Source organism: Tursiops truncatus, chromosome 1, assembly GCF_011762595.2.
Source record: "Tursiops truncatus isolate mTurTru1 chromosome 1, mTurTru1.mat.Y, whole genome shotgun sequence".
Classification (NCBI taxonomy): Eukaryota; Metazoa; Chordata; class Mammalia; order Artiodactyla; family Delphinidae; genus Tursiops; species Tursiops truncatus.
This window is the reverse complement of record NC_047034.1, coordinates 360,291-384,482: the sequence shown is the minus strand read 5'-3', so window position 1 is coordinate 384,482 and position 24,192 is coordinate 360,291. Positions and strand designations below refer to the sequence as shown.

General features: G+C 38.8%; 1 protein-coding gene across 5 annotated transcripts in view; it reads right to left on the bottom strand.

Moving 5' to 3' along the window:
* Positions 1-24,192, bottom strand: part of KDM5B (lysine demethylase 5B) — a 76,853-nt gene that overhangs the window by 30,000 nt on the left and 22,661 nt on the right. For 3 of the 5 annotated variants that reach the window (XM_033842610.2, XM_033842692.2, XM_033842660.2), the window contains exons 2-7: positions 22,085-22,162; positions 20,610-20,732; positions 19,783-19,953; positions 4,147-4,281; positions 2,270-2,366; positions 823-932 (exon numbers count right to left, since the gene is read on the bottom strand). In XM_033842610.2, the coding sequence (XP_033698501.1) occupies positions 823-932; positions 2,270-2,366; positions 4,147-4,281; positions 19,783-19,953; positions 20,610-20,732; positions 22,085-22,162 (714 nt within the window). The remainder of the gene's footprint in view (positions 1-822; positions 933-2,269; positions 2,367-4,146; positions 4,282-19,782; positions 19,954-20,609; positions 20,733-22,084; positions 22,163-24,192) is intronic. The other 2 variants (XM_033842719.2, XM_033842767.2) reach the window with 1 other exon arrangement.

The window sequence follows — 24,192 nt, the reverse complement described above, 5'->3', positions numbered from 1 at the left end:
AAGAGACTAGGACACAGACACACACAGAGGAAAACCATGAGGACACAGGGACATGACCATCTACAAGCCAAGGACAGAGGCCTCAGGAAAAACCCAAGTCTTCAAACACCTTGATCTCAGACTTGTAGCCTCCAGAACCGTGGGAAAATAAACTTCGCTTGTTTGAGCCACTCGGTCTGTGATATTTCATTATGGCAGTCGGAGCAGACTTTTTTGTTGTAGCAAATAGAAACCTGGGCTCTGCTAGCTTTCTGACTGCTTTGTTTGTTTCTGTGCTGGGGCAGAGGGAGATGATATTTATGAACAGAACATTTAATTGGAATAACTTCCAATTCCAAGATCAAAAGCACTGTCATCAAGCTGCTCCCAGGTGCTCAGAAGGGGGCTGAGGAAGAGAGCTTGGCTTTTTGTTTCCACCTGAGTGAACAGCTCCCCAGGCCTCTGACCCTGCTAGGCCCTAGCCTCCCTCCTACCTGCGCACTCCTTCCCTTATCCTTCCTTGCTGTAAAGTTGGAAAACATCATCTTGATTTCTGATCTACCTTCAGCTCGCTTGGAGGTGGGCTAGTCGGTTATCGACAATTCTCCATAGGATTGAGCTCACCAATATTCAGTGCTAAACTGAACGTCCTCCAGAAAAATGGCTGTCAACGCCCCCAGCTGTTACTACTGATTTCACGACGCATCTGTGTTTCCCTGTTTATAAACTGATACTACAAACCACCTCTAAAGGTCTCTTCATTGTGAGACACTGAGCCAGCAGTCCCAGGTAAGGCACTAAGTATAAACCGGGCTGTAAAAGTGTTTAAAGATGTCGACTCACAGCACTGGTGGTTTTTTTCGCTCGACTCCTGGGTTTCTCCTTCTCGCTCTCTGTAATACACTCCTTCCTCTCAGCAGGTTCTTGCTTGAGGCTGCTTTTCCCGTCTTTCTCTGTAGGAGGCAGTCCAGGTCAGCACTCCCTCTGCTCTGTCCCGTCAGCTCCCTCCCGTGCTCATCCCTCCTGCTGCTGGGGTGCCCCGGACACAGTTCTCTGCTCGCTCCAGCGCAGCAGCACCCAGAGTTACTACGTTCAGGAGCTCCGTGCTGCCTACTTTAGGGTGACGTATAACTCTCACACCATTCAAATTCCAATATACAAGCACAAGATATGATACCAGATGTTGCTCAGGTCTGTATGCTTTCAAATTGGGAGCCGAAGATATGCTCTTCTAAAGACTAAGACATAACATATGCTGGTGAAAGCAAATTCCTCTTGATCTTGACCATAAGACACTGACCGTTCACCAACAGCACCCCCTCCACGTTACAGATTATCCCTCCATGATCTAAGATTACTAGCCTCTCTAGCTTCCTGGTTTCAAAGACTGAGAATTTTCTAAAACACTAGCTATCAATTAATGAGCTATTCTGCGGAAGGTATTGCGCTAAATGCTTTCCATCAATTGTTATTGTATCAATCATATAACCCTTTGCAACCAATCTGTTTCAAAGACAAGAAAACTGACATTAAAAGAAGTCAAGAAGTATCTCTAAGGTCATACAACTAGTTAGTGGCTGAGCCAGGATTCAGATTCAGATCTGTATTTTTACAACTCCATCTACTTTCCATTACATTGTGCTGCCTTTCCCACTAACTCACCAGTCACTAAGAAAAGCCCATTTCAATAACTACTTCTTCATTACTAAGTGCCTGCCTATATAGAATTTCTCTCAAGACAGTGTCAAACCTACCTTTCAGTGGCTGACATCAAGCAGTGACCAGGCGAGCATCTGTCAATTAAAACTCAGATTAAGAAAGCCTGCCTGCCTGCCATGCCTGAAACAAGCCTATCAGATATTCAGTCAAAGGCACCTATGCTTCTCACAAATCACTTCTTTACAATTAATGCTACTGAACCAAATTTCAAAGTATTGGGTTGGCCAAAAAGTTTGCTTGGTTTTAAGTAAAAATAAGACACATTTTTCATTTTCACCAAGAACTGCATGGAACAACATATTCACTGACCGAATGAACTTTTTGGCCACCTCAAAAGCAACTAGTTACAGTTGAGAAATTCAATCACATTTCTAATATGCATATATTCATTTGTTTATCTCTCTTTCCAGTCATCTAATTATGAAAACAAGGATATTAATAAGATTTTATTTCTCAAGGCACAACCCAGTGACTAGTATGTAAAGTTGCTCCAATATTTTCTTAACTACCAGATGAATGATTGTTTTTACTTATTCACTCTTCCTTCCTATTCATGGATGAACTTTCTTACCATTTTCACACTTTGGAGCTGGACATCCCATTCGACGTCTCAGGTTATGAGTTCTGGCTTCTGCTGTCTCTTCTGGTTCTATTTTAATATTCATGGCCTTAAAAAAATTTGTCATATGCATGAATATTTCCTTTAAAAAGACAGAAATCTTCTAAAATCCAATTGGAATCACAAAGTGCCTATAATCTTATAAATTCTCTCTATTAACAGGACATTCAAAACTCTCTCCCTTAGAGCAGAGATTCCACCCTTAATATTATTATTACTTAAGGAATGAATGAGGAAACTTAGAAGTTAGGAGTATTCTCCACTTCAACAGGTCAAAAATTTAGGAAAAAGTCAAAGGATCAGGGATGACTTATAGGAAGTGTTACCACCCAAATTGGGAACAGTGTGTATTTCCTACTAGAAGCCCCTCAGTTCTCATCTACTCACAACTTACAAAACTTAGCCAAATCCTGAACAGTTACATAAATAACGTAATTTCATCAGCCTAGAAGAGTTTGCTGGCTCTTCCAAAGTATGACAGCATTCAAGGAAAACTCAGCTTCCACAACAAGTTTCTATTAATTCTTGTAGTGAACTGTCACTACAAACTGCTCCCCTAACACCGCTGAGTCACGGCTCCCTCATCAGTGAGAGCCTGTGAGCCAGTCTCAGTACCTGGTGTCCACGAAGTGCTCATACTGGTTGATAAGCAAAGCCTTGTCTGCTCTGGGACACAAGTGACATTGTGGAACTGTGCCTGTGTTCACTCATGCACAATCAGGGTATCTACTGCTAACACGATTTCTTCCAGGGCCATACCATCACCATGATGTGTCATCAAGACAGACCTAGGCATCCACAGCACTGGGCATGTCTTACACATTTAAAGATCAAGATGTGCTCAAACAAGAACTGACTTTAAGATGAATAAACCTGCAGCCTGCTTGTGGGCTTCAAATAACCATATATGTTCCTATTCTGAGGGATTCTCACTTCAAAAAAATGGAGTCGCTAAATTTTTTCATATCTCCAACTTACCTAAGTGAAAAGTAATTCTCTTATTTATCCATTTCCTCAGAAACCAAAATGGCTGAATTTTTTCATCCTCACCAATAATTATTAAATAACCCAACTACTGATTCAGAAACCTAACTAATGCCATGAGGCTTCCCAGTTCTAAACTGTTCCTAATATATTAATCACTGACTCTTCATACTCATATGTCCATCAAGGAACCCGAAACCTACCCAGCTCTGTGTGGGAACAAGGTAACTGGGAGAACACTCTTCTCCCTTTCCAGGAGAAACCTCTCAGAGCAGAAAAATCTAAGAGCAACTTGTCTTTCTTAAGTCTTTCACTCCTCATCTTCCCTCAGGCTTCACTCTCATGTTATCTGTGTGTTACATCACCAGCCCCCCTTGCTCCCTGAATATTTTCTGGCTTAGCATAAATGTTTGCCACAGATTCCATACTCCTCTTCAGGAAGTCTGAGAAAAATCGCTTTCACTACCTTCTTCGTAACCTCTCAAAAACAGTACTTTTCAGCAAAAATCTCCAACTTCACTCCTACTAACCTTAATTCCCAATAAATCTTGCCCAACATCACAAGGGTCACAATGAACGCCTATTCACCTATTCTTCCTAGCCTCTGACCATTAACCATGCAGCAGCTGACTGTCCAGGCAGCATAAACCTAGAAAGATTTCAATTCCTCACCCCTCTGACAGTGCAATTCCCCCAAGTGTAAAAGCCAGAGTATAAACAGCATCCCTCTGTGAGGTTAGTAAAGTTCAATCTATGAAGAGCACGTGCATGAGAGAAATCCAGGGTCAGACACACGTTAGCACCGGGACTTGAGGCCTGTCTGATCAACCTCACGAGGCTCTCACCTCCGCTCTCATGCGTTTTGCTCGTCGAGCTGGGGGACACGTTTCCAAGGGCTGCACAGACTGCCTCTGGGGAATATCATGGGGTTTGTACTCCTTGTCCTTTGTGTCTGTGGTCAGGTTTGGCTTCTGCAGACACTGGAAATAAAACACAACTGTACTGATGAATTCTCCCCCACCCCTTTTTTAAAAAAATAAATTTATTTATTTTTAATTTTGGCTGTGTTAGGTCTTCGTTGCTGCGCATGGGCTTTCTCTAGTTGCGGTGAGCGGGGGCTACTCTTCATTGCGGTATGCGGGCTTCTCATTGCGGTGGCTTCTCTTGTTGAGGAGCACAGGCTCTGGGCGCGTGGGCTTCAGCAGTTGTGGCACGCGGGCTCAGTAGCTGTGGCTCGCAGGCTCAGTAGTTGTGGCTCGCGGGCTCTAGAGTGAAGCCTCAGTAGTTGTGGCGCACAGGCTTAGTTGCTCTGCAGCATGTGGGATCTTCCCAGAGCAGGGCTCGAACCTGTGTCCTCTGCATTGGCAGGAGGATTCTTAACCACGGCGCCACCAGGGAAGTCCCTTCCCCCTTTTTTAATCTTAAGAGAATTTCACTGGATTTTTGCAGGGTATATTTTACAATGATTTATGGAAATACATAACAGGTGTGCAATTTTTAAAATCTAAATAAACACAAAGACAAGTCTGCAGTTACCAACCATATACACACACATATAGTTATATTAACAGCTTGACTTTTTTTCAGGAGGTGAATGGTGTTGCTTCAATTCATTTAATTGTTGCTATCACCTCATCAGGTTACAACAGGCCACAGCAGGCTCGAGGCAGTCTCCATGAGCCAACAATTATCCCTGCTTGCAACTGTAAATTAAGTGAAGGCCCAAACTGCTAGAAAGGCCCCCTGTATGTTCCCCAAATAGCTTTCCATAATCAGAATATCTCATTTTTAAAATGTTTACAGTAATAAAATATGGAATCCAGTAATTTTTCTAAATTTTACAATCCTGTAGGTTTAAACATAATTAGCAACCTTCTATTATCAAAAAGATATCATTTGAATTGAGAAAACAGATCATGTGACTATTATCCCTTATTAAAGCTTTCCTTTTCTTCAATATATTCCTACAAAGTCTAACTCACAAGAAAAAGGTTGATAGCCCACAGCAATAACTTTGGTTCTGATCATACAAGAATCTCTTCTTGCTTTGATTTTTCTTTTTAGTTTGATTCTAAGCTCACCGAAAAAGAGTATTTAATGCCAATACAACAAAACACAGTGACCACAAAATATTACCACTGAATCTAATATGAATTTCAAGTAAATACCACTCCTTTATAAGAGGTCCTACAAATGCCACAGGAAGCATTTTTAAAAGCAGGCTCCAAAATGTAACCACTGAAGGTCTACTGTATTATCCATACTTGTAATAAGATACACTGAAACTATAACCTTCTACAACTCTTGGCTCTGCGAGCACCATTACAACCATGCAGTGTCACTAACATGCTTGGCTCCTTCCTCCTGACATTTGCAGAAAGAATCCAGAGAATGGGGAGAAGGACAAAAGAAAATACAGAGCAACCATCTAACACAATCTATTTCTGACATTTAAGTAATATGTACTATTAAAAAAATACTAGAATAGATTTCTTGATACTCTAAACAAGAACGAATCTACCACTGGGAGCACAACCTATAATATTAAATATTCTGCTCCTTCTAATTAAACCTACACACTGATCTGATCTAGAAACATCAACTCCACTAGTATGGAATATCACTGCCCACTCCACAACAAGTCCTCAATTGAGCGTTTAGAGTATGTTCAATGAAAACATGCAGATGGGAAAAAAACCTGTCCTCCATCTAAATTAACCTCCTTCGTGTATTATATACACTTTCTATTGAGACCTGAAAGTATGTGTGATTGTGGAGATATGAACTGAGCTGAATCACAGACATTTTATTAAGTGGATGGTCAGAAATTCAGATGTTATATATGTGGTTCTCATCTCCCACTAGTCTAAATGGTTCTGTAATCCATGGCCTGCCTGGCTGTATAAGGACTTTGAAGAACAAAGATAAAATCAAGCTCAGAAGCTCTTTAGAATATATATGAAGAGATTATTTTGTTTCAAACCAGGATTCAAAACATACACTTGATGTGTTTGTTTTATATTTAATGCTATCGCATGCCAACTCTTAAACCTTTGTTTGAGAAACTGGAATTTAGAGGTGATTTATATCATCACACCGTAATGACATCACCCTACAGGGGCAGAGCAATCCCTTAAGACATTTAGAAAACACAGGGATACAAGACTGAGGCTTCTGTCCCGTTATCCAGCACATCACCACACAACTTCTCTCAAGTTTCCCGAAACTTACTTTAGGCCTAAGTTTACCCTTTTGCAACAGTTCCTTCATTGTGCACTCTACCCCTGCCCCCTTTATTACGGGTTTATTCTTTAAGAGCAGTTTTAGGTTTACAGCCTAGTTGAGAGGAAGGTACCTAGATTTACCATACACCAGCTGTCCCCACACATGTACAGCCTCTCCCATCATCAACATCCCCCACCAGAGTAGTAGAATTTGCTACAACTGATGTAGCAACTGATTAGCTACAACTGATGAACCTACATTCACACATCACCCAAAGTCCACAGTTCACACATCAGGATTCACTCTTGGTGCTGGACATTCTATGAGTTTGGACAAAGGTGGAGGATCATCTAGAGTACTTTCACTGCCCTATCAATCCTCTGTGCTCTGCCTATTCATCTTACACTCCTGCCCTCAGCCCCTTGCAACCACTGATCTTTTTACCGTCTCCATAGTTCTTTTCCAGAATACCACTGAGTTGGAATCATACAGTACATGCAGTCCTTTCACATTGGCTTCTTTAACTTTCATAAAAATATGCACTTGGGACTTCCCTGATGGTCCAGTGGTAAAGAATCCACCTTACAATGCAGGGAACGCGGGCTCAATCAGTGGTCAGGGAACCAAGATCCCACATGCTGCGGGGCAACTAAGCCCATGCGCCACAACTCCTGAGCTCACACACCTCAACTAGAGCCTGCGGGCCACAAACTACAGAGCCCACGCGCTCTAGAGCCCACATGCCACAACTAGAGAAGAGAAAAAAACCTGCACACCACAACTAGAGGGAAGCCCACGCACCACAACGAAGGATTCCGCATGCCACAACTAAGACCCAACGCAGCCAAAAATAAATAAAACAAATAAATAAATCCTAAAAAAAAAAAATGCACTTAAGGTTCCTTCTTGTCCTCTCATGACTTGACAGCTCATTGTTTTTTAGCCTCCATCATCTGGCTGTACCATAATTTGTTTATCCATTCACCTACTAAAGGACATCTTGCTTACTTCCAACTTTTGACAATTATGAATAACAAACCTGCTACAAATATCCAGGTGCAGGTTTCTGTGTGGATATAAGTTTGCAACTCCTTTGGGTAAATACCAAGGAGTGTGATTGCTGCATTGTATGATAAAAGCACGTTTATTAGTTTTCTAAGAAATTGTCCAACTGTCTTCCAAAGTGGCAGTTCCATTTTGTATTCAACCAGCAATGGAAAAACGTTCCTGTTGCTCCACATCCTCGCCAGCATTTGGTGGTGTCATGTTCTGAATATCGGTCATTCTAATGGTGTGTAGTGGTGTCTCATTGCTGTTTTCCATTCTTTTTTAAAAAAAATATGTATTTTAATTCTCCTTTCCTCTAAGGATTATTTTCAAAAATCAGAAATGGGCATAAAAATTTATGCACAAATAATTCAGCAAGAAGAGACATTCACAGAAGGATCAACAAAATGAAAAGGCAGAGTACTTTGTACCAGATGAAGGAACTAATAAAACCGCAGAAAAACAATTAAATGAAGTGGAGATAGGCAACCTTCCAGAAAAAGAATTCAGAATAATGATAGTGAAGATGATCCAGGACCTTGGAAAAAGAATGGAGGCAAAGATCAAGAAGATGCAAGAAATGTTTAACAAAGACCTAGAAGAATTAAAGAACAAACACCTAGAAGAATTAAAGAACAAACAGAGATGAACAATACAATAATTGAAATGAAAAATACACTAGAAGGAATCAATATCAGAATAACTGAGGCAGAAGAATGGATAAATGACCTGGAAAACAGAATGGTGGAATTCACTGCTGTGGAACAGAATGAAGAAAAAAGAATGGAAAGAAATGAAGACAGCCTAAGAGACCTCTAGGACAACATTAATCGCACCAACATTTGCATTATAGGGGGTCCCAGAAGGAGAAGAGAGAGAGAAGGGACCCAAGAAACATTTGAAGAGATTGTAGTCAAAAAATTCCCTGACATGGGAAAGGAAATAGCCACCCAAGTCCAGGAAGTGCAGCGAGTCCCAGGCAGGATAAACCCAAGGAGAAACACGCCGAGGCACATAGTAATCAAATTGACAAAAATTAAAGGCAAAGAAAAATTATTGAAAGCAACAAGGAAAAAATGACAAATAACATACAAGGGAACGGTTAACAGGTGATGCCTCAGCAGAAACTCTACCAGCCAGAAGGGAGTGGCATGATATATTTAAAGTGATGAAAGGGAAGAACATAAAACCAAGATTACTTTACCTGCCAAGGATCTCATTCAGATTTGACAGAGAAATCAAAAGTTTTACAGACAAGCAAATGCTAAGAGAATTCAGCACCACCAAACCAGCTCTACAACAAATGCTAAAGGAACTTCTCTAAGTGGGAAACACAAGAGAAGAAAAGGACCTACAAAAACAAACCCATAACAATTAAGAAAATGGTAACAGGAACATACATATCGATAATTACCTTAAACGTTAATGGATTAAGTGCTCCAACCAAAAAACACAGGCTTGCTGAATGGATACAAAAACAAGACCCATATATATGCTGTCTACAAGAGACCCACTTCAGACCTAGGGACACATACAGACTGAAAGTGAGCAGATGGAAAAAGATATTCCAGGCAAATGGAAATCAAAAGAAAAGTGGAGTAGCAATACTCATATCAGATAAAATAGACTTTCAAATAAAGAATGTTATAAGAGACAAGGAGGGACACTACATAATGATCAAGGGATCAATCCAAGAAGATATAACAATTATAAATATATATGCACCCAGCATAGGAGCACCTCAATGCATAAGACAACTGCTAACAGCTATAACAGAGGAAATGGAGGGACTTCCCCGGTGGCACAGTGGTCAAGAATCCGCCTGCCAATGCAGGGGACACGGGTTCGAGCCCTGGTCCGGAAGATCCCACATGCCGCGGAGCAACTAAGCCCATGCACCACAACTACTGACCCTGCACTCTAGAGCCCGTGAGCCACAACTACTGAAGCTCTCACGCCTAGAGCTTCTGCTCCGCAACAAGAGAAGCCACTGCAATAAGCATGCACACCTCAACAAAGAGCAGCCCCTGCTCACCACAACTTCGTTGCCTGCGCACAGCAACAAAGACCCAACACAGCCCAAAATAAATAAATAAATAACTTTAAAAAAAAAAATAAAAAAATTTTTAAAAAAAGAGGATATCAACAGTAACACAGTAATAGTGGGGGACTTTTAACACCTTACTTACACCAATGGACAGATCATCCAGACAAAAAGTTACTAAGAAAACACAAGCTTGAATTGACACAATAGACCAGATAGATTTAATTGGTATTTATAGGACATTCCATCCCAAAACAGCAGATTACACTTTCTTCTCAGGTGCACACAGAACATTCTCCAGGATAGGTCACATCTTGGGTCACAAATCAAGCTCGGTAAATTTAAGAAAATTGAAATCATATCAAGCATGTTTTCCGACCACAATGCTATGAGATTAGAAATCAATTAGAGGCGGGTTTCCCTGGTGGCACAGTGGTTAAGAATCTGCCTGCCAATGCAGGGGACATGGGTTCGAGCCCTGGCCAGGACGATCCCACATGCCACAGAGCAACTAATCCCGTGCGCCACAACTAATGAGCCTGCACTCTAGATCCCGTGAGCCACAACTACTGAGGCTGCGCGCCACAACTACTGAAGCTTACGCCTAAAGCCTGTGCTCTGCAACAAGAGAAGCCACCACAGTGAGAAGCCCACGCACCACAAGGAAGAGTAACCCCAGCTCTCTGCAACTAGAGAAAGCCCGTGCCCAGCAACGAAGACCCAATGCAGCCAGAATTAAATAAATAAAATAAATAAATTTGTTTTTTAAAAAAATCAATTACAGGGGGAAAAGATGTAAAAAACACAAACACATGGAGGCTAAATAATACGTTACTAAATAACCAAGAGATCACTGAAGAAATCAAAGAGGACATCACAAAATACCTAGAGACAAATGACAATGAAAACATGAGGATCCAAAACCTATGGGATGCAGCAAAAGCAGTTCTAAGAGGGAAGTTTATAGCAATACAAGCCTACCTCAAGAAACAAGAAAAATCTCAAATAAACAATCTAAGCTTACATCTAAAGAATCAGAGAAAGAAGAACAAACAAAACCCAAAGTTAGCAGAAGAAAAGAAATCATACAGATCAGAGCAGAAATAAATGAAATAGAAATAAAGAAAACAACAGCAAAGATCAATAAAACTAAAAGCTTATTCTTTGAGAAGATAAACAAAATTGATAAACCATTAGCCAGACTCATCAAGAAAAAGAGGGAGAGGACTCAAATCAATAAAATTAGAAATGAAAAGGAGAAGTTACAACAGACACCGCAGAAATACAAAGCATCCTAAGAGACTACTACAAGCAACTCTATGCCAATAAAATGGACAACCTGGAAGAAATGGACAAATTCTTAGAAAGGTATAACCTTCCAATACTGAACCAGGAAGAAACAGAAAATATGAACAGACCAATCACAAGTAACGAAATTGAAACTGTGATTAAAAATCTTCCAACAAACAAAAGTCCAGGACCAGATGGCTTCACAGGTGAATTCTATCAAACATTTTGAGAAGAGCTATCATCCATCCTTCTCAAACTCTTCCAAAATATTGCAGAGGAAGGAACACTCCCAAACTCATTCTATGAGACCACCATCACCCTGATACCAAAACCAGACAAAGATACTACAAAAAAAGAAAATTACAGACCAATATCACTGATGAATATCGATGCAAAAATCCTCAACAAAATACTAGCAAACAGAATCCAACAACACATTAAAAGGATCATACACCATGATCAAGTGGGATTTATCCCAGGGACGCAAGGATTCTTCAGTATACGCAAATCAATCAATGTGATACACCATATTAACCAACTAAAGAAGAAAAACCATATGATCATCTCAATAGATGCAGAAAAAGCTTCTGACAAAACTCAACACTCATTTATGATAAAAACTCTCCAGGACGTGGGCAAAGAGGGAACCTACCTCAACATAATAAAGGCCATATACAACAAACCCACAGCAAACATCATTCTCAATGATGAAAAACTGAAAGCATTTCCTCTAAGATCAGGAACGAGACAAGGATGCCCACTCTCACCACTATTATTCAACATCGTTTTGGAAGTCCTAGCCACGGCAATCAGAGAAGAAAAAGAAATAAAAGGAATACAAATTGGAAAAGAAGAAGTAAAACTGTCACTGTTTGCAGATGACATGATACTATACATAGAGAATCCTGAAATGCCACCAGAAAACTACTAGAGCTAATCAATGAATTTGGTTTTGCACAGAAATTTCTTGCATTCCTATACATTAACTACGAAAGACCAGAAAGAGGAATTAAGGAAACACTCCCATTTACCACTGCAACAAAAAGAATAAAATACCTAGGAATAAACCTACCTAGGGAGACAAAAGATCTGTATGCAGAAAACTATAAGACATTGATCAAAGAAATTAAAGATGATACCAAGAGATGGAGAGATATACCATGTTCCTGGATTGGAAGAATCAATATTGTGAAAATGACTATACTACCCAAAGCAATCTACTTTGCTTTGCAAAAGTAGATTCAATGAAATCCCTATCAAGTTACCAACGGCATTTTTTACGCAACTAGACAAATCATCTTAAAATTTGTATGGAGACACAAAAGACCTCGAATAGCCAAAGCAGTCCTGAGGGAAAAAAATGGAGCTGGAGGAATCAGTTTCCCTGACTTCAGACTATACTACAAAGCTACAGTAATCAAGACAATATGGTACTAGCACAAAAACAGAAACATAGATCAATGGAACAAGATAGAGCGCCCAGAGATAAACCCACACACCCATGGTCAACTAATCTATGACAAAGGAGGCAAAGATATATAATGGAGAAAAGACAGTCTCTTCAATAAGTGGTGATGGGAAAACTGGACAGCTACATGTAAAAGAATGAAATTAGAACACTCCCTAACACCATACACAAAAATAAACTCAAAATGGATTAGAGACCTAAATGTAAGACCAGATACTATAAAACTCTTAAAGGAAAACATAGAAGAACACTCTTTGACATAAATCACAGCAAGATCTTTTGTGATCCACCTCCTAGAGTAATGGAAATAAAAACAAAAAGAAACAAATGGGACCTAATGAAACGTAAAAGCTTTTGCACAGCAAAGGAAACCATAAACAAGACGAAAAGACAGCCCTCAGAATGGGAGAAATATTTGCAAATGAATCAACGGACAAAGGATTAATCTCAAAGTATATAAACAGCTCATGCAGCTCAATATTAAAGAAACAAACAACCCAATCCAAAAATGGGCAGAGGACCTAAATAGACATTTCTCCAAAGAAGACATACAGATGGCCAAGAAGCACATGAAAAGCTGCTCAACATCACTAATTATTAGAGAAATGCAAATCAAAATTACAATGAGGTTATCACCTCAAACCAGTTAGAATGGGCATCATCAGAAAATCTACAAACAACAAATGCTGGAGAGGGTGTGGAGAAAAGGGAACCCTCTTGCACTGTTGGTTGGAATGTAAACTGATACAGCCACTCTGGAGAACAGTATGGAGGTTCCTTAAAAAACTAAAAATAAAATTACCATATAATCCAGCAATCCCACTACTGGGCATATACCCAGAGAAAACCATAATTCAAAAAGACACATGCAGGCTTCCCTGGTGGCGCACTGGTTGAGAGTCCGCCTGCCGACGCAGGGGATACGGGTTCGTGCCCTGGTCCAGGAAGATCCCACGTGCCGCAGAGCGGCTGGGCCCGTGAGCCATGGCCGCTGAGCCTGCGCGTCTGGAGCCTGTGCTCCTCAACGGGAGAGGCCACAACAGTGAGAGGCCTGCATACAGAAAAAAAAAAAACAGAGACACATGCACCCCAATGTTCACTGCAGCACTATTTACAATAGCCAGGTCATGGAAGCAACCTAAATGCCCATCGACAGATGAATGGATAAAGAAGTTGTGGTACATATATACAATGGAATATTACTCAGCCATAAAAAGGAAATTGAGTCATTTGTTGAGACGTGGATGGACCTAGAGACTGTCATACAGAGTGAAGTAAGTCAGTTAGAGAAAAACAAATACCATATATTAACACATGTATGTGGAACCTAGAAAAATGGTACAGATGAACCGGTTTGCAGGGCAGAAGTTGAGACACAGATGCAGAGAACAAACGTATGGACACCAAGGGGGGAAAACCACAGTGGGGTGGGGATGGTGGTGTGCTGAATTGGGCAATTGGGATTGACATGTATACATTGATGTGTATAAAGTTGATGACTAATAAGAACCTGCAGTATAAGAAAACAAACAAACAAACAGGAAACAACTTATACTAAACTTTCTTTGGGTTATTTGTATGGAAATATGTTAATATAAATGTTTCAGACATTACATGAAATTTCTAAAAATCTTGTATGTTCTGGTATAATGTTATAAGTCATAATTCTAGTTACTACTTTAAAATGTTCATCTCACAAATAACTAAATTTCCTTGTCAATTGCATTATTATGAACTTTCATCAAATCTTTAACCGTGGTCATTTTTAAGTCTTTTGTCATTTACAGACAGTTCTGGGTGTACTCTGATGCTTTTGCAAAAATGTTCCTATAAAAGGGTTTCACCTTCAAGGAATTCATGGAAGAGACTGACAAGTACAGGTTTCTGGTAACTGACTATACTGCTGAACTGAATGAATAAGCATTTTCAGAACTCTAACGGAAAACTGATGAATTCATAAAAGTGCTAACAAAAGATCAATATGAAAAAACAATTAATTACATGGGACTGAGTGAACTGATGAGGATGATTATAATTTTTATGACTTTCTGTTTGAATAAAAAAAAAATCCCACAAGGACTCAGAGACAAAAAATATACAAATCAATTTTCACAGCAAAGTAAAGGAGCTGTTACAGTGGAGGATTCCTGAACTGAATGTCAATATTATGACATAGTGTGAGTGTGTTTCGTGTTTGGTAATTGCAATCACTGTTACTCCTGTTGTGGTCATCCATTTACAATGCTTGGTATCAGTTGATATATCTCTTGTAAAAATAAAATACAGTGTGGTGTGTGAAAAAAAAAAACAACAGAAAATAAAAGAATAAAAGTCAGGAAGAGCAGGTGAACTGAAGAACACCATCTTTCACACAAGGCTCCACGAGGGTCCCCAGCGCTCCTCTGGATGCGTGATATGTGGCCTTACAAGAATTAGAAAAGGAAAATTTGTCCCATATCTTTACTCTCAATTAGTGTTCACATGCAGAATGCTATAGTGACTGTTCGTTGAAAACTTACAGGTAGTTTTCACTACCTATATGTCAGGCACTGTGTTGTATCTTATATGCATTTTAACATTTCATTTCCCTACAAAACACTATAATGTTGACACTATTAATGACACATTTTACAGATGAGGAAATTAAACCTTAGTATGCTTGAGTAACTGGTACAAGATCTCACAGCTGGTAATTATGTATTTGTATGGTTTGGTTATTGCACAATCATCCCTTTGGACTGTAACTTGTATAAAGACAGAATTGTATCTGTTGATGCCTCTATTCACCCCAGAGTGCTTAAACTATTTAACAGGGTCTTCATACATATATGTTTAATAAATATTTGTTCAACCACTGAATAAAAGAATAAATGAATGAAGTTGGGAAAAAAATTAAAAAATAAAAGGATCACACACCATGATCAAGTGGGATTTATCCCAGGGATGCAAGGATTCTTCAGTATACACAAGTCAATCAATGTGATACACCATATTAACCAACTAAAGAAGAAAAACCATATGATCATCTCAATAGATACAGAAAAAGGTTTTGACAAAATTCAACACCCATTTATGATAAAAATTCTCCAGAAAGTGGGCACAGAGGGAACCTACCTCAACATAATAAAGGCCATATGTGACAAACCCACAGCAAACATCATTCTCAATGGTGAAAAACTGAAAGCATTTCCTCTAAGATCAGAAACAAGACAAGGATGTCCACTCTCATCACTATTATTCAACATCGTTTTGGAAGTCCTAGCCACGGCAATCAGAGAAGAAAAAGAAATAAAAGGAATACAAATTGGAAAAGAAGTAGTAAAACTGTCACTGTTTGCAGATGACATGATACTATACATAGAGAATCCTAAAAATGCCACCAGAAAACTACTAGAGCTAATCAATGAATTTGGTAAAGTTGCAGGATACAAAATAAGTACACAGAAATCTCTTGCATTCCTATACATTAACAACGAAAGATCAGGAAGAGAAATTAAGGAAACAATCCCATTTACCACTGTAACAAAAAGAATAAAATACCTAGGAATAAACCTTCCTAAGGAGGTAAAAGACCTGCATTCAGAAAACTGTAAGACACTGATGAAAGAAATCAAAGATGACACAAACAGGGCTTCCCTGGTGGCGCAGTAGTTGAGAGTCCGCCTGCCGATGCAGGGGACACGGGTTTGTGTCCCGGTCCGGGAAGATCCCACGGGCCACGGAGTGGCTGGGCCCGTGAGCCATGGCCGCTGAGCCTGCGCATCCGGAGCCTGTGCTCCGCAACGGGAGAGGCCACAACAGTGAGAGGCCTGCGTACCGCAAAAAAAAAAAAAAAAAAAAAAGACACAAACAGATGGAGAGATATACCATGTTCTTGGATTGGAAGAAACGATACTGTAAAAATGACTATACTACCCAAAGCAATCTACAGATTCAATGCAATACCTATCAAATTACCAATGGCAGTTTTTACGCAGCTAGAAGAAAAAATCTTAAAATCTGTATGTAGACACAAAAGACCCCGAATAGCCAAAGCAGTCCTGAGGGGAAAAAACGCAGCTGGAGGAATCAGACTCCCTGACTTCAGACTACACTACAAAGCTACAGTAATCAAGACAATATGGTACTGGCATAAAAACAGAAATACAGATCAATGGAATAGGATAGAAAGCCCAGAGATAAAGACATGCACCTATGGTTAACTAATCTATGACAAAGGAGGCAAGAATATACAATGGAGAAAAGACAGTTTCTTCAATAAGTGGTGCTGGGAAAACTGGACAGCTACATGTAAAAGAATGAAATTAGAACACTCCCTAACACCGTACACAAAAATAAACTCAAAATGGATTAGAGACCTAAATGTAAGACCAGACACTATAAAACTCATAGAGGAAAACACAGGAGGAACACTCTTTGACATAAATCACAGCAAGATCTTTTGTGATCCACCTCCTAGAGTAATGGAAATAAAAACAAAAAGAAACAAATGGGACCTAATGAAACTTAAAAGCTTTTGCACAGCAAAGGAAACTACAAACAAGACAAAAAGACAACCCTCAGAATGGGAGAAAATATTTGCAAACGAATCAACGGACAAAGGATTAATCTCCAAAATATATAAACAGCTCTTGCAGCTCAATATTAAAAAAGCAAACAACCCAATCCAAAAATGGGCAGAGGACCTAAATAGACATTTCTCCAAAGAAGACATACAGATGGCCAAGAAGCACATAAAAACTGCTCAACATCACTAATTATTAGAGAAATGCAAATCATAATTACAATGTGGTTATCACCTCACACCAGTTAAGAATGGGCATCATCAGAAAATCTACAAATAACAAATGCTGGAGAGGGTGTGGAGAAAAGGGAACCCTCTTGCACTGTTGTGGGAAAGTAAATTGATACAGCCACTATGTAGAACAGTATGGAGGTTCCTTAAAAAACTAAAAACAGAATCACCATACTACCCAGCAATCCCACTACTGGGCATATACCCAGAGAAAACCATAATTCAAAAAGACCCCTATGTTCATTACACCCCAATGTTCATTGTAGCACTATTTACAATAGCCAGGTCATGGAAGCAAACTAAATGCCCATTGACAGACGAATGGATAAAGAAGATGTTGTACATATATACAATGGAGTATTACCCAGCCATAAAAAGGAGTGAAATTGGGTCATTTGTAGAGACGTGGATGGATCTAGAGACTGTCGTACAGAGTGAAGTGAGTCAGAAAGAGAAAAACAAATATCGTATATTAACGCATATATGTGGAACCTAGAAAAATGGTACGGATGAACCAGTTTGCAGGGCAGAAATTGAGATACAGATGTAGAGAACAAACGTATGGACACCAAGGGGGGAAAGTGGCGGGATAGGGTGATGGTGGTGGGATGAACTGGGAGATTAGGATTGACATATATACACTAATATGTATAAAATAGATAACTAATGAGAACCTACTGTATAAAAAATAAAATAAAATTCCAAAAAGAAAAAAAGAATTCAGCAACAGGAGAAATCAAATCAAGTTCTGGGTATAAAAATGGAATGACACAGAGTCATTAAAATCTGTATCTTCAGGCTTCCCTGGTGGTACAATGGTTAAGAATCCGCCTGCCAATGCAGGGAACACGGGTTCAAGCCCTGGTCTGGGAAGATCCCACATGCTGTGGAGCAACTAAGCCCGTGCGTCACAACTACTGAGTCTGCCCTCTAGAGCCTGCGAGCCACAACTACTGAGCCCGTGTGCTGCCACTACTGAAGCCCGAATGCCTAGAGCCCATGCTCTGCAAAAGAGAAGCCACCGCAACCAGAAGCCTGAGTACCTCAACGAAGAGTAGCCCCAGCTCTTCACAACTAGAGAAAGCCTGCACGCAGCAACGAAGACCCAACACAGCCAAAAATAAATAAATTGAAAAAAAAAAACCAAAAGACCTGTATCTTCAAAAATATACAGTGACACGTTAAGCAGGAAAAATACTGTATATGTAAAGAATACACTTCCAATTTGTGTATATGTGCATAAAAATAGCCTTGAAAGAAAAAACAGATGAGAGGATTAGAAGGGATTTATTTTCATCATACTTTCCTTTGTTTTTATACTTTCCACAGTGAACATGTATCAGTAGGCCCTTCAACAGATATTTATCTGTGTTGTAGATGTAATGTTTGTAAACGGTATCTTTGAATACCTGTTCCTTTCAGACTATGATTGTATAAATGCTTACCCACTTTTCAACTATGAAACTTAGGGCCTCTCTAAGTATACAGACGAGCTATTTCTAAACCCATAAAGCAGAGAGACTCTCTCTCTCCCTTTATTCTTCTAACTTCTACACCGAGATAAGAAGGTTCAAAGGAGAAAATCTATTGTGGGCAACTGTATGTAGATCTGACTATAAAACAGAGACATAAAGGCTCCATATACAACATTTTAAACAATTTCATCCATGGGTTCACTAAACATTCACACAGTGCACATTTCTTTAAACAAGTTTCTGAGTATTAGTCACATTTTCTAGGCTAAGAAGAAAGCCCACCTGGAATCAAGGGAGAGAGAAAAGAAAAACACAATGCTACGAAAACCTATAGGATTTAAGCATTCCAGATGGTATGTCTGTATCAAGACAGAGTTTTGATTAGCAGGTTTACCCTCGGAAACTATGCTGTGATCTTCCTCCCTCTCTATAGCACAGTAACAATTTCTAAAATTACAGGGCTCACTGCTCTAGTGTAGAATATTTCAAAGGGTGTAAACAATTATGACATTCTGCTTTCTACCAGGGCCTAAAATACGTGGGAAGTTTTTATAATATTGTTTTGCTTTTAATTAGAACAAATGTTTTTATCTGAATAATTTGGCAAATACCACCTTTGTAAGGAAACAAACACAGTTACATACGAACTATTAGCAGAGGGTTCCATGAGCTGTCCAGCATTACTGAGTCCCCTACTCTCTACCAATGTCAACATTCTATGAAAATCTCCTTGGAGACCTCAGAGACCTCAGCTGGCAAAAGAGAGCAGGCAGGCAAGTTATTTCACATGTTGTGTTTTCATGTGACAACCAGGAATACACTTTAAACAGTAAGCGAATGCAAAAGCATAAGCCGCAACAAGTAGGTAATAACCAACTGCTGTAAGAAAGGAACATCTATAGCAAAGTTAATACAGATTTCAGTTTTTGATAACAAAAGAGTATTTCCTCTGTAACCTTATTCACTCCAAACCTTCTTAGTATGGTTGCTCTCAAAACAGAACTAAAGGAAAAAAATCCATAAAACAAAAGTCTTCCAAGCAAGTCTTCCACCCATAATCAAGGCTTTTTCATTCCTCCCAGAGATCATGTGCCAATAAGCAGTGAAATAAAACAGGTTAAGGCTAGCCCCACTCACCCTCAAACTGTCTCCAGACAGGAATAAGTTGTAGGGGTTGAGAATTCGCTCATAATGCCCTCTGATATGGGAGCCCACAGCTTTGCCAGGAGCAAACCCCATCTTGGTGGCAATTTTGGTCCATTTTCTATCCTTGCAAACAACTGCAAATCCACCTTCCTCTGCAACTAACTGTTAAATAAAACCGCAAAGGAAATTAGTTTTTGGCTGTGGTCATCTTTTAAAAATACATTTTCCAAGTAAAATATATATATATATATATGCACTATTAATTTTAAACTAGAAATTTTAAACACTGCTTTTAACAGCATATTCCATAAACTTTTTGTACCCCTCCAAAAGCTACTTCTCAGTTCCCCAAAGCAGCCAAGATTTTCCATGAGGAAGAATTAAATTAGCAATGAAATCTCTGATAAAGAAAAGGTTCTAGTAAACTGAGGAGTAGCAAGAACGGCAGCATGTCTGGTGGAAATAATGCAGGCTTTAGACTGAAATGAACTTTAAGATATAGAATTATAACTCAGCCTTTTCAGTTGGTCAACTTGGACACTGAAAGCCTCTGTTGTCTTGTCTACAATAAAACAGACAGGAATATCTAAGAGGACCATTACGAAGTTTAAAAATTACCAAAAAACAGGTGGCAGCAAAATATTTCACGAGATAAGGCTTTCAGACCAGACAAGCAGAGATCAATTTAATCACAAAACTAAATGAAGAATTTATTTTACATATTTCAAGCAGTAAGTTTCTTATTTTAAGGCAAAGAAGATCAAATTCATGCTGTCAGAAAAATTATTCAATGAGAAAGATGGTCATTAGGCTTTTACCTTATTAAGCTGAAACAAGTCCAAGATCTTCCTCTCCACATGTGGAATTTTCAGAGTACTTCCCTGTAATTCCCAGTACTTTGCAATCTGGTCCAAGAAATTTAATTTTACACGAGTTTGAGCCTAAATGACAAAGAACTGAGTTTTACTTTTACCTAGCTTATTATAAAGCTCCTGTCTATTACCTGTGCATGTGATATTTTCATCCTTAGACTATTTAAGTGCAATACCACTTATGAATTCAATAGGGGAAACTTCCCCAAAATATACAGAATAAAACTGGTTAAATAATTATACGTTAACTCAACAAAAATTTAATTCAGCCCCTACCATGTGCCAGGTAAGTAGTAGTTACACACTCAGTAAGTCCTCTCGTAACATAAATAGGCGACCTGAGAGGTGCTTTATTTATGGAGTATCATAAGTAAGATTCTATATGCCCCTTTCGTCCTTTTACAGTTTGGGTATTTTAAAGCCTTGTTCTCTAAGAATACAAATTTTCTGATTTGCTCAAACACAAATCTAAAAGCAGATTTACAACAGAACCACTTATCTTTAAAGTCCTGATAACTTAAAGATAACAGAAAACCAGAAACTTTCTTAAATGTTATTCCCTTAACAGATTATTAATGTCACCTACAAGTCATTTTTTAAAATTTTGTCATTTTTCTTTCCTCTCATTGTGAAATTAAGTCAGACAGTTTTAAGACTTTTATCTTGCACAAGACCAAAATTGAGATCAATATTCAGAAATTCCCAACCACGTCAAAGTTAATACCCACCTCCCCATCTTTCAAGCTCAACATGAAAATACATTGAAATACTTGAAAATACATACACTAGATGCTACTACTGCCAATGCCCACAGAATTCCAGTGGGCATATGTGCCATTTAAGTTAAGAATGTTTGGTTTAGTATAGAAAAACAAAACATGGTTCAATATGAAAATCAGATTAGCAAAACATTCATATAAACAATGAACCTCTATGCTATCAATACCCAAGCCTTATTCACCCAGCACTTTAGGGCTTAAGTCGCCCACAGACTAAAGAAGAAATACTACCTCTTCTCTAGAGAATCCCCTGTGCTATTCACTCCTCCTAGGAAAAGTGAAGTGTGTTATTAAATCTAACTGAAGACATGTATTTTGGAAGAATATCAGAGCTGGAGAATCTTTTCCATTAAATGGTTCTGAAAGCACATGCCTTTCAAAACCTAAACTCTATTGGTTGTCACCTAGATTGAGAAGGATTTAAATGCATTTATTAATTAATAGGCTGGCAATTACTGACAAAAATCAGTGTTTTTAATGAAACTGGGTTGGTTGCAAAGGCTTATCGCCATTTGTTTTACCATGATTATCAGTTACTAGCCATGTTTTCGCTTCACTGAAACCACTAGATTTGTGACACAGCCTCTTTCAAAGAAGCCCCCGCTGGAATACAGGCAACCAGCATTGTAGTTAAGACATTACCTCCAATTCATTCAGCCTCTGGATACGTGGGGTAAAATGAAGTTTGTCAACATCACATGCAAATGGTGGCTGCCAATCCTAGTGGAGAAGCAAAGGTTTTCATTAGAAAAATTTATAATTCTGACATTTAAAAAATGGTTTTAAAGTTAAAACCCTGGTTAAGTAAAGCATGTTATCTCTAATGAGTCAGAACACAGGGCAGTAGTTTCTTAACTCTTTTTCCACCAGAACAGCAGAATATGTATGACGATCCTTCTCCAAATGACACATTCTGCACACACCCCGCCTAGCACTCCTCCAACCAACAACGTCACTGAGCCTCAACTGCCGTTGAAAAATCATCAACTCAGGCAAAAAAAGACTTTGACTCCTCTATTCCATAAGTATCTCTCCTCCTACAAAATAGCTATATTAATGTCAAATTATCTACAGACTGTATTTTAATATATGTAACCCAGTTACATTAACTTTTTTTTTTTTTGTGGTACGCGGGCCGCTCACTGCTGCGGCCCCTCCCGCTGCAGAGCACAGGCTCTGGACGCGCAGGCCCAGCGGCCACGGCTCACGGGCCCAGCCGCTCCGCGGCACGTGGGATCCTCCAGAATCGGGACACGAACCCGCGTCCCCCGCACCGGCAGGTGGACCCTCAACCACTGCGCCACCAGGGAAGCCCTACATTAACTTTTATTATAAAGTTGAGGATAAGTTCTTCTGTGGGGGGAAAAGAAAAAAACTGACATCCAAAACCAATTTTAAGAATCACCCTTAACATATCTACTGATACAGGTTCTTGGAAGAATTGCTATCAGGAGAAAACAGACAGGAAGGAGAATGTGTATGGACTGTTGTCTGTAAGTGGAGAAAACTGGAAACAACTTAAATGTTCATGATAAGAGAATAGTTTAAAGGCATAAAAATTATGCTGTGTTAATAGGTAGAGTTTCAGTTTGGAATAATGAAAAGGTTCTGGAGACGGAGAGTGGTGATGGTTGTACAACACTGTGAATGTATTTAATGTTACTGAATTGCATGCACCCTTAAAATGGTTACAATGGTATATTTTATATTATTCAGTATTTTAATATTTCAACATAATTTTTTAAGACAAAAACGTTCATGCTGTTATATAGCTCTATTGACACTGAAAATTTTCCTTATATATATTTTATGAAAGAAAGAAAAACAGGCTGTGCAATAGAAAAATAAAACACTGGAAAGAGACAGCAAAATGGTTAACAGCGGTTTGTCTTTGGTAGGATTATAGGTGATTTTTCTTTTGCTTCCTTACCCATCTTAAATACGATCGGAAATATATTAAATACACTAAGTAATACCTATTAAATAATAAATTATTTTAGAGTAAGAGAACAAGTTAATACAAATGTTGGTACATCTGTAAATAACAATAAAATACTCTACAGCAGTAATAAAGAATACCTAGATGTTATAAACATGGAAAGATAGCCAACAGTGGATGAGTAAAAAACTGAAACATGGAAATTTGTGTTAACATATGTAAATTTTAAAGACTGTTGTAATAGGAAGGGGGAAAGAGGTTATTTACTGCAAATTTATACTGCTGGAGTTTATCACTGCTTTTAGTTTAAAAGTAAAACAGGTTTTGTTTTTGTGATACAAACACTTAAGTAAAAATGCCCACCAGCAATGCCTGATTAAATGTTATGTTAAAAAGTAAATTTTACAATTGTTTTTCAAAGGAAAAAAGCGGATTACAAATTGGTACAAAGCTATTTACTACCACCCCAAAAAAGAATAGGAAGAAAAAAAAGAAAAGAAAAAATGGCAATACTGTTTAAGAAGTCAATGACAGATCAGGACTTCAAGTGCCTAATGCTGTCATACAGCCTCTTCAACAAAGACTATGGCCAATGTTTAAATGCCAGTTAAAGATATACTGTACTGCTAATAAACTTAAAAAAATACTACCTACGCCATCCTGGGTCAAAATGATTACAGTGATTTTTGTTTACCTTGATAACTAAAGATAAAGAAAGCAATGTGTTTAATTATACATAATACAACGTAGCAGAAGGAAATCCCATCGCTTCTTAATATTCTGTGGCAGGCTAATGGAAGACTTGATATTG